Source organism: Trichoplusia ni, chromosome 9 (genome assembly GCF_003590095.1).
Source record: "Trichoplusia ni isolate ovarian cell line Hi5 chromosome 9, tn1, whole genome shotgun sequence".
NCBI classification, from domain to species: Eukaryota; Metazoa; Arthropoda; class Insecta; order Lepidoptera; family Noctuidae; genus Trichoplusia; species Trichoplusia ni.
The window spans coordinates 15,467,499-15,479,985 of NC_039486.1; the positions used below are offsets into that span (position 1 = coordinate 15,467,499).

Sequence of the window (12,487 nt, forward strand, 5' to 3'; positions counted from 1 at the left end):
AATAATTGTAGTTATGAAAATAAGGGCAAATTTTAACATGTGATACTCTGATGAAGGTAGGGTGCTAAAAATCCTAAGACTTGCCTAAATAACTTATCATCACTACATTACATCTTTGTCATAAGGAGTTCCTCCGTGTTTCGGAAGGCACGTTAAATTGTGGGTTCCTTCTGTTATTCTTACATCTTTGACAGTCGTTACAGGTAGTCAGAAGCTTGAAAAGACTGACAACCAGTCTAACCAAGGGGTATCGTGTCGCCCAGGTAACTGGTTGAGGAGGTCAGATAGGCATCCTTGTAAAACACTGGTACTTAGCTGAAACCGGTTAGACTGGTAGCCGACCCCAACATAGTAGGGAAAAGGCTAGGCCAATTAATGACTTGCCTAAATAACTTAACAATTAACATGCAAATTTATTGTCTAATGCAACTTACTAACTTACTATTTCTAATAACTTTTAATTGAATGCATTTAGGATCAATTAACAATCCAATATGAAAGAGCTAATCTCGACGAAAAAAGGAGCAGGCAGAGCGCGCAGTGTAACATTCACTACTAGGAGTGGTGATCATAATTCCTGCCACTGTATTTATATCAAAGCTTTATCATCATGCAGATGATTATTACCTTCTAATCAGTGACGTAATTGTTCCAGATTAGTACATTTTGAAACAACTTCAATGATGCAGTATTTTTAGAGCGGATATCGTCATGTTACGTATTTGTTATTGTATGTTGATAAGAAAATTAACATCCGGTGTAGCTTTTTATGGTTCCGTACATCGTAAGGAAAGAAGCCTTGTGATATGTTTAAACTAAGATAATAATCAACGAATGCCCATTGTCTGGAAGGAGGAGGAATGATTCTCCACATCGAAGTTAAGTTTATTTTCGGAAGATAAATGTTTTGAGATAGTTTTAAGTATGAATTAATTTGGTATGATTTTAAGAACTTCGAAGCTTCAAAATACCTGTGCTGGAAATTTTGCTACCCAAGTTTGCTCATCAATAACGTTGCTTTAAATCGGAACAGTGTTCAAGGGAAAAAGAATTTCTTAAGTTTCAGAGATTCTGTCCATTGTAACGGTATAAGATGAAAAAGAAGAGAGACAGCGTGCCTCCGGGGAGTTTGCTGCGCGCTTTGTTTTTTCACAGCATGAACACTTAAAAGCGGCAAGGTTAGGGCGAATATGGGTGATGTTCAATGAAGATTGTCGTAAGTACTAGTACAGGCTTAGATTTTATCATGATTTTTGTATAATAAACAGCCCTGGCTTAGCCGCCACTATGTATATTCCTCATCCAGTTGACTGGACTATATCAAGAACCCTCCATTTTTCTTTTTCGTCTTTGGCTTCAACTGTTACAGCTAGATCTACTTATAGTTGAACAAAGCTATAGAACAAGGTGTTTATGCATGTCCCCAGGCACGTCAAGTGGTAAAGTTATCTAATTGAATACAAATGAATCAAAGCACTTCAAATACTTGACGTCAAACGCTTGTTATCAGACGGGATAAAAATTTAAGGAGAATTTCAGATTGATTTACATACGTGATCAAAAAATATTTTTTCAAGAATGGTTTATTCGCTCGTATTTTTCGCGTTCCGCCGTCTCGCACAGCTCATCGTTAAGGAATCCTGTTGGTTCCAAAACTAGGTGATGTAAAAAAAGCATATGAATATAATCTCCCAATATTCCTATCTCAAAGATTCCTAACAAACATAATAAATAATGGACCCAATTTATCTTATTATTAATAGATAGTCATTGATTAGCCTCACAGGCTTAAATTGTCGTCAACATTATCTTCCTATATATATAGTATTTGTTTCTATTTTCAGCACTCTCAATTGTGGAAGACTGAAACTCGAACGATGCGTGGCGTTGCTCTGTTGGCTTTCTGCTTGGCGGCTGTGGCAGGTAAGCAAGCTGGTCTCAAAGAGTTATAGTTTTTTTAATTCACCCATTTATGATATGGCCGAAATTAGTGAACTAGATTTAGAATATGTATATTTGAAGCTCTGCAAGTAAGAATGACACCGCGTTACCCTTATTTCTATATTTTTTAATTTATAAGTTAGGGAAAAAAAATGATTTGTTTCATCCCTCCCAAATGTGAAACCAGTAGTTTTTTAGACCGGAATTTCATTTACTCATGTTTAAGGTTTTTCACTTTACAGGGAAATTTTGTTATATTTGCAACTTAATCGTTCGTTTGCTTTCAGCCGTGCCTAGCACTTCAAGACTGAGTGATAAAAGTTTAACCACTATCGACCAGTATCCCTCCAGCGCCTCCATCCTCAGCACTTGGGATGACATCAGCTTGGTTTATGTCTGCGCCGGTGTCATCATCAACAACAGGTCTATCCTGACAGCTGGTCATTGCATGTAGTAAGTAACTTTTGCATCCTAGCTTCTAAACTATCGGTTAGCAGTCTTTGGGATGTTGGCTTCTATGAATAAAGCTTGGACGGATTGCCGTCCTATCGGGCTATTAGTTTAAGGAAATAGATTGACATCCTGTGTTTTCGCTGTCCCTTGTGCACAATAATATGTCCCGAGCAGCTGGCTGGCCACACATTATGTTATAGAATAAGAAGAACAAATATGTAGATCACCAGAATTGTACATGCATTTACGTCTTATGGTTTTTATAACTTAATTATAATTGAAATACTGAAACTGCCTTTAAAAAATCATTAGGCATTTTAATATTTTTTTGTTAAACTTACAAACGGTTATGAACTGCAAAATCAGAAATATTGCTCGATAAAACTTATTACTTATTAAACCATTACGCTATTTTATTCTTCAATTGTCTCTTTCAGCTACCGTCCTCCTTCTCAATACCGCGTCCGAATTGGATCGTCTTACACCAACTCAGGTGGCCAGGTTCTACCCGCCTTACAATTGATCATACACCCTGACTTCAACGACGCTAATTTACATTCTGACCTGTCTATTGTCCGCACGCCAGTATTTACCTACAGCCACAACATTCGGCCCGCACCTATTGCTGGGTACAACCTTGCTGACGACCTGAACGTTTGGGCTACGAGCTGGCGCCAAATTGTAAGTAGCGAGTACTATTTTTTTTCTACATTATGGATAATTAATAAATTTTGAATTTCCTGCCTTTCACTGCCTAGTGCTCTGACTACGATAAAGCGATTTCTCTGTGCCAAGTTTATGAATAAAAGTTTTCTTCCCATTAGGAGGGAGATCGCCAAATCAGTGAGGAGCAGGTCGTGACTATTAGCAACGACCTCTGCAGAACTCGCTTTGACGGTATCGACGCTGAAGTCACCTCTGACGTAGTCTGCACCAGATGGCCTAATCAAGAGTTCAATGGCTATTGCAGTGGGTTCGGCTCTGGCATATACCAGTCTGGCATCCTCGTCGCCGTCCACACAAACTGCTTCGGTTCACGCCCCGCTATCAACATTCGCGTGGCCAACTACACATCTTGGATTCAGTCGAATGCCTGAAATGTTTAATAGGAAACATTCTAATCGTAATATGTTTTATTGACTGTTACTGCTTTCAATTTATATTTTAAATAAATAACTGATGTTTTTACTTAAACTTCGTTATTCATTTTTTTTCTGAATCACCAATATAACTATATCTATAATATACTGTGTGAAGATATCCTTGCCAAGTAGAAGACAAATTTATAAGTAAGATAAGAGAAGTCTTTAAAATGTCTGATTTCCGTCAAATCACTGTCAATCCTGGAGCTGATCATGGTACATCGATGGACATCGGTGGAAGTGCCTCGACACTAGAAGTGGTACAAGGTCCAATACATTGGACGCCAAACTTATTGTCTACAAAAATAGAATACAGTATAATTAAAGTATAATTTAATTTTAATTAGAGTTATGCCTAGTTGTTCGGCTATGATAGGCAAAAACGACGGCAGAAAGAAAATGCTACTTGGGGTTAGGTGTCAAATATAATTTGTAGACTGGCAAATTTATGAGTCCTAAGCTTGACCGTGCTTTACTATGTAAGTAAATAATTTAATTTAAAAATAGCTTTATTTATATTTAGATACTCCTGACAGGCGTAAGAGAAGATGGTGGGACATACTCAACTCCTTTGCTCAACGCCTAGACAGAAGATGCTTTTCGAGACTAGGAAAGTATTGGCAGTAAGTATTTACATCTGCCAGATAACAAGGACAGTTAGAATGGAAATTTGTGAACTATATTAATTTGCTCATCAAGAAAGAGATGGCGTTACTCTATCAAAAAAATGTTCTGATATAAATTGGTGTAGTTATGAAAATAAATGCAACCTGCCACTTTTATGTTGTATCACTTTTAACACGCAACACTCAGACGAAGGTAGGGTGCTAAAAAAATAACAATTTTTGCATTGCTAAATTACTGAGCATAAAAATTCAATAAAATATTTTTAAGTAAAATGGAATAATAATATATAGCAAGGTGTTTGCAACCTAATAACTTAAACACTTATATGGTTCTATCGCACCACTACTAAGAAAAGCGTGCTGTAATTGTTGATTGCTTCCTCTTCCTCGAGTCCATGACCAATAATCTGTGTTGTGCCTGCTCCTGCTCTCCACCCACGGCCTCTGTCAAATCTCAGAGTGCTGAACCTTTACCGGTGCTCACTACACCAGGTTTAAAAAAGGTTAAATTGACAAGTAATCATTTAATCTATTTTTATATAGATTAAATGATTACTTGAATGATAAAAATAGTTGGTCGCCGTGATTAACACAGGACGGATTTAGTGTGGATTAATGTATGACGTGTTATTACGATTATTATGTAATTTGATAGGCATACTTTATGTATGTAACATTGTATTACCTATTTTGTTTTATTTTTAGTATGATTATACGCATAAACGTATATGTTCTTTATTAGAAATTTTGACATGTATAATTGTATTAATTATAAAATTGAATGACGTAGCAATTTATGCCGCCTCCGTTTTCGGGCTGTGCCAGGTAAATCAACGTTTGGGGTATTTCTTTCTTTGAGTTTTATTTTATTAGCCGGCAGCAGATACGTCATGCTCCCTTAGTCGTCACTGCCTGCGGTGGCGTCTTGGGTCGGGTCACCTCCTTCCCTCAAATATGGCGAGGGAGGTGATGGCTGACCCTTGCGTCATACTTGTGAACGGGTGCTGCTTGCGGTGGCTGGTCGGTCTGCTGACCTTGGCCGAGTAGTTGACAGTTTAAGTTCATAGTGGCTTAGGTACCACGACCTCAAATATTTGTTTGTTTGGCACGGCACCTACCCACCTTTTTTGATATATTTTTTAATAATTATATTGTAAATGGAATGACAGCGTGCTGCTGGGGAGTTTGTTGCGCCGTTTCTTCTCTCACAGCAAAAGCACTTAATAGCGGTGACGGGTGGGCAAAACTGGGTGCTGTCAATGTAATTTGACCTTCAAAAAGTGCTACTAAGTAGCCTAATTTGAATAAATGACTTTTGATTTTGATTCTACTGACAGAAGGTTACTCGGGGGATTAAGCGGGTAGTGTGAGGTTACTCTTAGACACTTATTGACTAAACCTGAACCGCTGTGGAACGCATTAAGTATGTGGTTCGCGGCAATGCATTGCAATTCATCACGCACTACTGGCAGGAGTTCCTGTTACTCTGACAAACCACCTCGATACTGCTGACAGTATGCAAGGTTTTGGGGTTCAATCTATGATAAATCATTTGGGCTTATTCGGAACTTTGGGAGTCTTTGCACTGGAAAGGTTTCTATGCTGATTCCTGTCCACAGCTAAACGAGTACTGCCCATCAGTAAAAAGTAAAATCTAAAAAACACTTGTTTTTTTTCCTTTCAACGACTACCATAACAAGGAATCGAATCCGTGTGCCGCGAGCCGCGAGGGGTTTCACAATCATTCCAGTCACATTCAGACTCAGGACAAGCATCTATGGATCACACAAAAGCATGCTGGACGCGGGGATCGAACTAGACACGTCGCGTTAAGTGGGAGCGACGTGTCCACCACCAGCAATAGACTATCCGTGCAAATTAAAAAATATGTAAAACTTTTTAATTGAATGCATTTAGGATCAATTAACAATCCAATATGAAAGAGCTAATCTCGACGAAAAAAGGAGCAGGCAGAGCGCGCAGTGTAACATTCACTACTAGGAGTGGTGATCATAATTCCTGCCACTGTATTTATATCAAAGCTTTATCATCATGCAGATGATTATTACCTTCTAATCAGTGACGTAATTGTTCCAGATTAGTAAATTTTGAAACAATTGAAATGATGCAGTATTTTTAGAGCGGATATCGTCATGTTACGTATTTGTTATTGTATTTTGATAAGAAAATTAACATCCGGTGTAGCTTTCTAGGGTTCCGTACATCGTAAAGAAAGAAGCCTTGTGATATGTTTAAACTAAGATAATAATCAACGAATACCCATTGTCTGGAAGGAGGAGGAATGATTCTCCACATCGAAGTTAAGTTTATTTTCGGAAGAAAAATGTTTTGAGATAGTTTTAAGTGTGAATTAATTTGGTATGATTTTAAGAAATTCGAAGCTCCAAAATACCTGTGCTGGAAATTTTGCTACCCAAGTTTGCACATCAATAACGTTGCTTTAAATCGGAACAGTGTTCAAGGGAAAAAGAATTTCTTAAGTTTCAGAGATTCTGTCCATTGTAACGGTATAAGATGAAAAAGAAGAAAGACAGCGTGCCTCCGGGGAGTTTGCTGCGCGCTTTGTTTTTTCACAGCATGAACACTTAAAAGCGGCAAGGTTAGGGCGAATATGGGTGATGTTCAATGAAGATTGTCGTAAGTACTAGTACAGGCTTAGATTTTATCATGATTTTTGTATAATAAACAGCCCTGGCTTAGCCGCTACTATGTATATTCCTCATCCAGTTGACTTGGCTATATCAAGAACCCTCCATTTTTCTTTTTCGTCTTTGGCTTCAACTGTTACAGCTAGATCTATTTATAGTTGAACAAGCTATAGAACAAGGTGTTTATGCATGTCCCCAGGCACGTCAAGTGGTAAAGTTACCTAATTGAATACAAATGAATCAAAGCACTTCAAATACTTGACGTCAAACGCTTGTTATTTGCTATTCAGACGGGATAAAAATTTAAGGAGAATTTCAAATTGATTTACATACGTGATCAAAAAATAATTGTTCAAGAATGGTTTATTCGCCGTATTTTTCGTGTTCGCCCGTCTCGCACAGCTCATCGTTATGGAATCCTGTTGGTTACAAAACTAGGTGATGTAAAAAAAGGCATATAAATAATCTCCCAATATTCCTATCTCAAAGATTCCTAACAAACAAATAATGGACCCAATTTATCTTATTATTATTAGATAGTCATTGATTAGCCTCACAGGCTTAAATTGTCGTCAACATTATCTTCCTATATATATAGTATTTGTTTCTATTTTCAGCACTCTCAATTGTGGAAGACTGAAACTCGAACGATGCGTGGCGTTGCTCTGTTGGCTTTCTGCTTGGCGGCTGTGGCAGGTAAGCAAGCTGGTCTCAAAGAGTTATAGTTTTTTTAATTCACCCATTTATGATATGCCGAAATTAGTGAACTAGATTTAGAATATGTATATTTGAAGCTCTGCAAGTAAGAATGACACCGCGTTATCCTTATTTGTATATTTTTTTAATTTATAAGTTAGGAAAAAAAAAGGTTTTGTTTCATCCCTCCCAAATGTGAAACCAGTAGTTTTTCACTTTAAAGGGATTTTTTTTTATATTTGCAACTTAATCGTTCGTTTGCTTTCAGCCGTGCCTAGCACTTCAAGACTGAGTGATAAAAGTTTATCCACTATCGACCAGTATCCCTCCAGCGCCTCCATCCTCAGCACTTGGGATGACATCGCCTTGGTTTATGTCTGCGCCGGTGTCATCATCAACAACAGGTCTATCCTGACAGCTGGCCATTGCATGTAGTAAGTAACTTTTGCATCCTAGCTTTTAAACTATCGGTTAGCAGTCTTCGGGTTGTTAGCTTCTGTGAATAAAGCTTGGACGGATTGCCGTCCTATCGGGCTATTAGTTAAAGGAAATAGATTGTAATCCTGTGTTTTCGCTGTCCCTAGTGCACAATAATATCTCCCGAGCAGCTGGCTGGCCACACATTATGTTATAGAATAAGAAGAACAAATATGTAGATCACCAGAATTGTACATGCATTTACGTCTAATGGTTTTTATAACTTAATTATAATTGAAATACTGAAACTGCCTTTAAAAAATCATTAGGCATTTTAATATTTTTTGTTAAACTTACAAACGGTTATGAACTGCAAAATCAGAAATATTGCTCGATAAAACTTATTACTTATTAAACCATTACGCTATTTTATTCTTCAATTGTCTCTTTCAGCTACCGTCCTCCTTCTCAATACCGCGTCCGAATTGGATCGTCTTACACCAACTCAGGTGGCCAGGTTCTACCCGCCTTACAATTGATCATACACCCTGACTTCAACGACGCTAATTTACATTCTGACCTGTCTATTGTCCGCACGCCAGTATTTACCTACAGCCACAACATTCGGCCCGCACCTATTGCTGGGTACAACCTTGCTGACGACCTGAACGTTTGGGCTACGAGCTGGCGCCAAATTGTAAGTAGCGAGTACTATTTTTTTTCTACATTATGGATAATTAATAAATTTTGAATTTCCTGCCTTTCACTGCCTAGTGCTCTGACTACGATAAAGCGATTTCTCTGTACCAAGTTTATGAATAAATGTTTTCTTCCCATTAGGAGGGAGATCGCCAAATCAGTGAGGAGCAGGTCGTGACTATTAGCAACGACCTCTGCAGAACTCGCTTTGACGGTATCGACGCTGAAGTCACCTCTGACGTAGTCTGCACCAGATGGCCTAATCAAGAGTTCAATGGCTATTGCAGTGGGTTCGGCTCTGGCATATACCAGTCTGGCATCCTCGTCGCCGTCCACACAAACTGCTTCGGTTCACGCCCCGCTATCAACATTCGCGTGGCCAACTACACATCTTGGATTCAGTCGAATGCCTGAAATGTTTAATATAAACATTCTAATCGTAAAATGTTTTATTGACTGTTACTGTTTTCAATTTATATTTTAAATAAATAACTGATGTTTTTACTTAAACTTCGTTATTCATTTTTTTTCTGAATCACCAATATAACTATATCTATAATATACTGTGTGAAGATATCCTTGCCAAGTAGAACACAAATTTATAAATAATTAATTATAATAATAAAAAAAAACTTACATTCATCTAATCTCCTCGAAACGACAGAAATTCTAAAACTACTCGTAAGATACAAGATTAAACGAGTACATAATGATATCGTTTTAAAATGTCTGTTTCCATCAAATCACTGTCAATCCTGGAGCTGATCATGATACATCGATGGACATCGGTGGAAGTGCATCGACACTAGAAGTGGTACAAGGTCCAATACATTGACGCCAAACTTATTGTCTTCAAGAATAGAATACAGTATAATTAAAGTATAATTTAATTTTACTTAGAGTTATGCCTAGTTGTTCGGCTATGATAGGCAAAAACGACGGCAGAAAGAAAATGCTACTTGGGGTTAGGTATCAAATATAATTTGTAGACTGGCAAATTTATGAGTCCTAAGCTTGACCGTGCTTTACTAGGTAAGTAAATAATTTAATTTAAAATAGCTTTATTTATATTTAGATACTCCTGACAGGCGTAAGAGAAGTGGTGGGACATACTCAACTCCTTTGCTCAACGCCTAGACAGAAGATGCTTTTAGAGACTTGGAAAGTATTGGCAGTAAGTATTTACATCTGCCAGATAACAAGGACAGTTAAATGGAAATTGTGAACTATATTAATTTGCTCATCAAGAAAGAGATGGCGTTACTCTATCAAAAAAATGTTCTGATATAAATTGGTGTAGTTATGAAAATAAATGCAACCTGCCACTTTTATGTTGTATCACTTTTAACACGCAACACTCAGACGAAGGTAGGGTGCTAAAAAAATAACAATTTTTGCATTGCTAAATTACTTAGCATAAAAATTCAACAATATATTTTTAAGTAAAATGGAATAATAATATATAGCAAGGTGTTTGCAACCTTATAAACACTTATATGGTTCTATCGCACCACTACTAAGAAGAGCGTGCTGTAATTGTTGATTGCTTCCTCTACTGATAGAAGTTTACTCGGGGGATTAAGCGGGTAGTGTGAGGTTACTCCGGGAAATCAAGAAGACCACTGACTTTCAAACAACATTAACTACTTACTACGCCTACGCATATGCGTGGCTGAGCTATGGAATTATTTTGTGGGGTAATAGCACTGATACACCTTCTCTTTTCACTCTTCAAAAAAAACTTATCCGTGTCCTAACTAACATAGACCAAACAGATAGTTGTCAACCCTACTTTAAAAAGCACCAAATACTTACCTTACCATGCATCTACATTCTAGAAATATGTAAGTTTGTGAGAAACAATGTTACCTTATTTACTAAACGTGGAGACAGACATGCAAACAGGTCACTAAGACACAAAAACCGACTAATGCTACCAACTTCTAGTATGAGCCTACATTCAAATAGTACCTATGTATTGTCTATAAAAATATATAATAAACTACCAGAAGCCCTAAAGGAAGAACCTAGAAATATAATATTTACTAATAAACTTAAACAAATACTCATAAATAAAGCATATTATAATATTAAAGAATATATTAATGACAAAGAATTAAAATAAATATAGTAACAAAAATTTAATAGAATATGTTATAGATAATAATAATAACTAAAAACCTATTAAATATATAAGGAAAATAATAATCATACACCTACAATATATATAGTTACATTCTCATAGATAAAAATTATATAATTACAATATAAATAAAATAAAACAACCACTTAATAAATAAAAATAATCTGTGATACATAATCTAAATAAAGCATCCTCCTCTCTTCTACATTGCCGTGCCCTACAGGGTCCATAGTGTACTATACTTATATTATGTAAGACCTGTATAACATATGGAGTGCAATAAAATATTGAGTATTGAGTATTGAGTACTCTTAGACACTTATTGACTAAACCTGAACCGCTGTGGAACGCATTAAGTATGTGGTTCGCGGCAATGCATTGCAATTCATCACGCACTACTGGCAGGAGTTCCTGTTACTCTGACAAACCACCTCGATACTGCTGACAGCATGCAAGGTTTTGGGGTTCAATCTATGATAAATCATTTGGGCTTATTCGGAAGTTTGGGAGTCTTTGCACTGGAAAGGTTTCTATGCTGATTCCTGTCCACAGCTAAACGAGTACTGTCCATCAGTAAAAAGTAAAATCTAAAAAACCACTTGTTTTTTTTCCTTTCAACGACTACCATAACAAGGAATCGAATCCGTGTGCCGCGAGCCGCGAGGGGTTTCACAATCATTCCAGTCACATTCAGACTCAGGACAAGCATCTGTGGATCACACAAAAGCATGCTGGACGCGGGGATCGATATCAGTGGGGCGACGTGTCCACCACCTGGCTATCTGTGCAAATTAAAAATATGTAAAACTTTTTGTGGGCGACCTAGGAAGCGATGGCGAGACGACCTTAACGCTTACCGCGCAGGCTGGTTCCATGCGGCCCAGAATAGAGAGTCGTGGAAGGATTTGGGGGAGGCCTTTGCCCAGCAGTGGGACACAGTGGGCTAGAGAAAAAAAAAAAAAAACCTTTTTAATTGAATGCATTTAGGATCAATTAACAATCCAATATGAAAGAGCTAATCTCGACGAAAAAAGGAGCAGGCAGAGCGCGCAGTGTAACATTCACTACTAGGAGTGGTGATCATAATTCCTGCCACTGTATTTATATCAAAGCTTTATCATCATGCAGATGATTATTACCTTCTAATCAGTGACGTAATTGTTCCAGATTAGTAAATTTTGAAACAATTGAAATGATGCAGTATTTTTAGAGCGGATATCGTCATGTTACGTATTTGTTATTTTATTTTGATAAGAAAATTAACATCCGGTGTAGCTTTCTAGGGTTCCGTACATCGTAAAGAAAGAAGCCTTGTGATATGTTTAAACTAAGATAATAATTAACGAATGTCCATTGTCTGGAAGGAGGAGGAATGATTCTCCACATCGAAGTTAAGTTTATTTTCGGAAGAAAAATGTTTTGAGATAGTTTTAAGTGTGAATTAATTTGGTATGATTTTAAGAACTTCGAAGCTCCAAAATACTTGTGCTGGAAATTTTGCTACCCAAGTTTGCTCATCAATAACGTTGCTTTAAATCGGAACAGTGTTCAAGGGAAAAAGAATTTCTTAAGTTTCAGAGATTCTGTCCATTGTAACGGTATAAGATGAAAAAGAAGAAAGACAGCGTGCCTCCGGGGAGTTTGCTGCGCGCTTTGTTTTTTCACAGCATGAACACTTAAAAGCGGCAAGGTTAGGGCGAA

General features: G+C 37.3%; 2 protein-coding genes across 2 annotated transcripts; both read left to right on the forward strand.

The window, feature by feature from the left end:
* Positions 1-1,189: 1,189 nt before the first annotated feature.
* LOC113497619 (trypsin CFT-1-like) lies at positions 1,190-3,588 on the forward strand. Its single transcript, XM_026877215.1, has 5 exons — positions 1,190-1,216; positions 1,845-1,923; positions 2,229-2,394; positions 2,832-3,075; positions 3,219-3,588. Exons 1-5 carry the CDS (start codon positions 1,205-1,207, stop codon positions 3,489-3,491), a joined length of 774 nt encoding a protein of 257 aa, XP_026733016.1. The 5' UTR covers positions 1,190-1,204; the 3' UTR covers positions 3,492-3,588.
* Positions 3,589-6,793: 3,205 nt separating this feature from the next.
* Positions 6,794-9,063, forward strand: LOC113497604 (trypsin CFT-1-like). The gene is made up of 5 exons (XM_026877200.1): positions 6,794-6,820; positions 7,449-7,527; positions 7,796-7,961; positions 8,398-8,641; positions 8,785-9,063. The coding sequence occupies exons 1-5, from the start codon at positions 6,809-6,811 to the stop codon at positions 9,055-9,057; spliced, it is 774 nt and encodes a 257-aa protein (XP_026733001.1). The 5' UTR covers positions 6,794-6,808; the 3' UTR covers positions 9,058-9,063.
* Positions 9,064-12,487: the final 3,424 nt, after the last annotated feature.

Bases quoted from the DNA above. Each gene is read 5' to 3' on its own strand.
- LOC113497619 (XM_026877215.1), top strand. The intron at 2,395-2,831 runs GTAAGTAACTTT...TGTCTCTTTCAG, and splicing joins ACAGCTGGTCATTGCATGTA to CTACCGTCCTCCTTCTCAAT. The intron at 3,076-3,218 runs GTAAGTAGCGAG...TCTTCCCATTAG, and splicing joins CTACGAGCTGGCGCCAAATT to GAGGGAGATCGCCAAATCAG.
- LOC113497604 (XM_026877200.1), top strand. The intron at 7,962-8,397 runs GTAAGTAACTTT...TGTCTCTTTCAG, and splicing joins ACAGCTGGCCATTGCATGTA to CTACCGTCCTCCTTCTCAAT. The intron at 8,642-8,784 runs GTAAGTAGCGAG...TCTTCCCATTAG, and splicing joins CTACGAGCTGGCGCCAAATT to GAGGGAGATCGCCAAATCAG.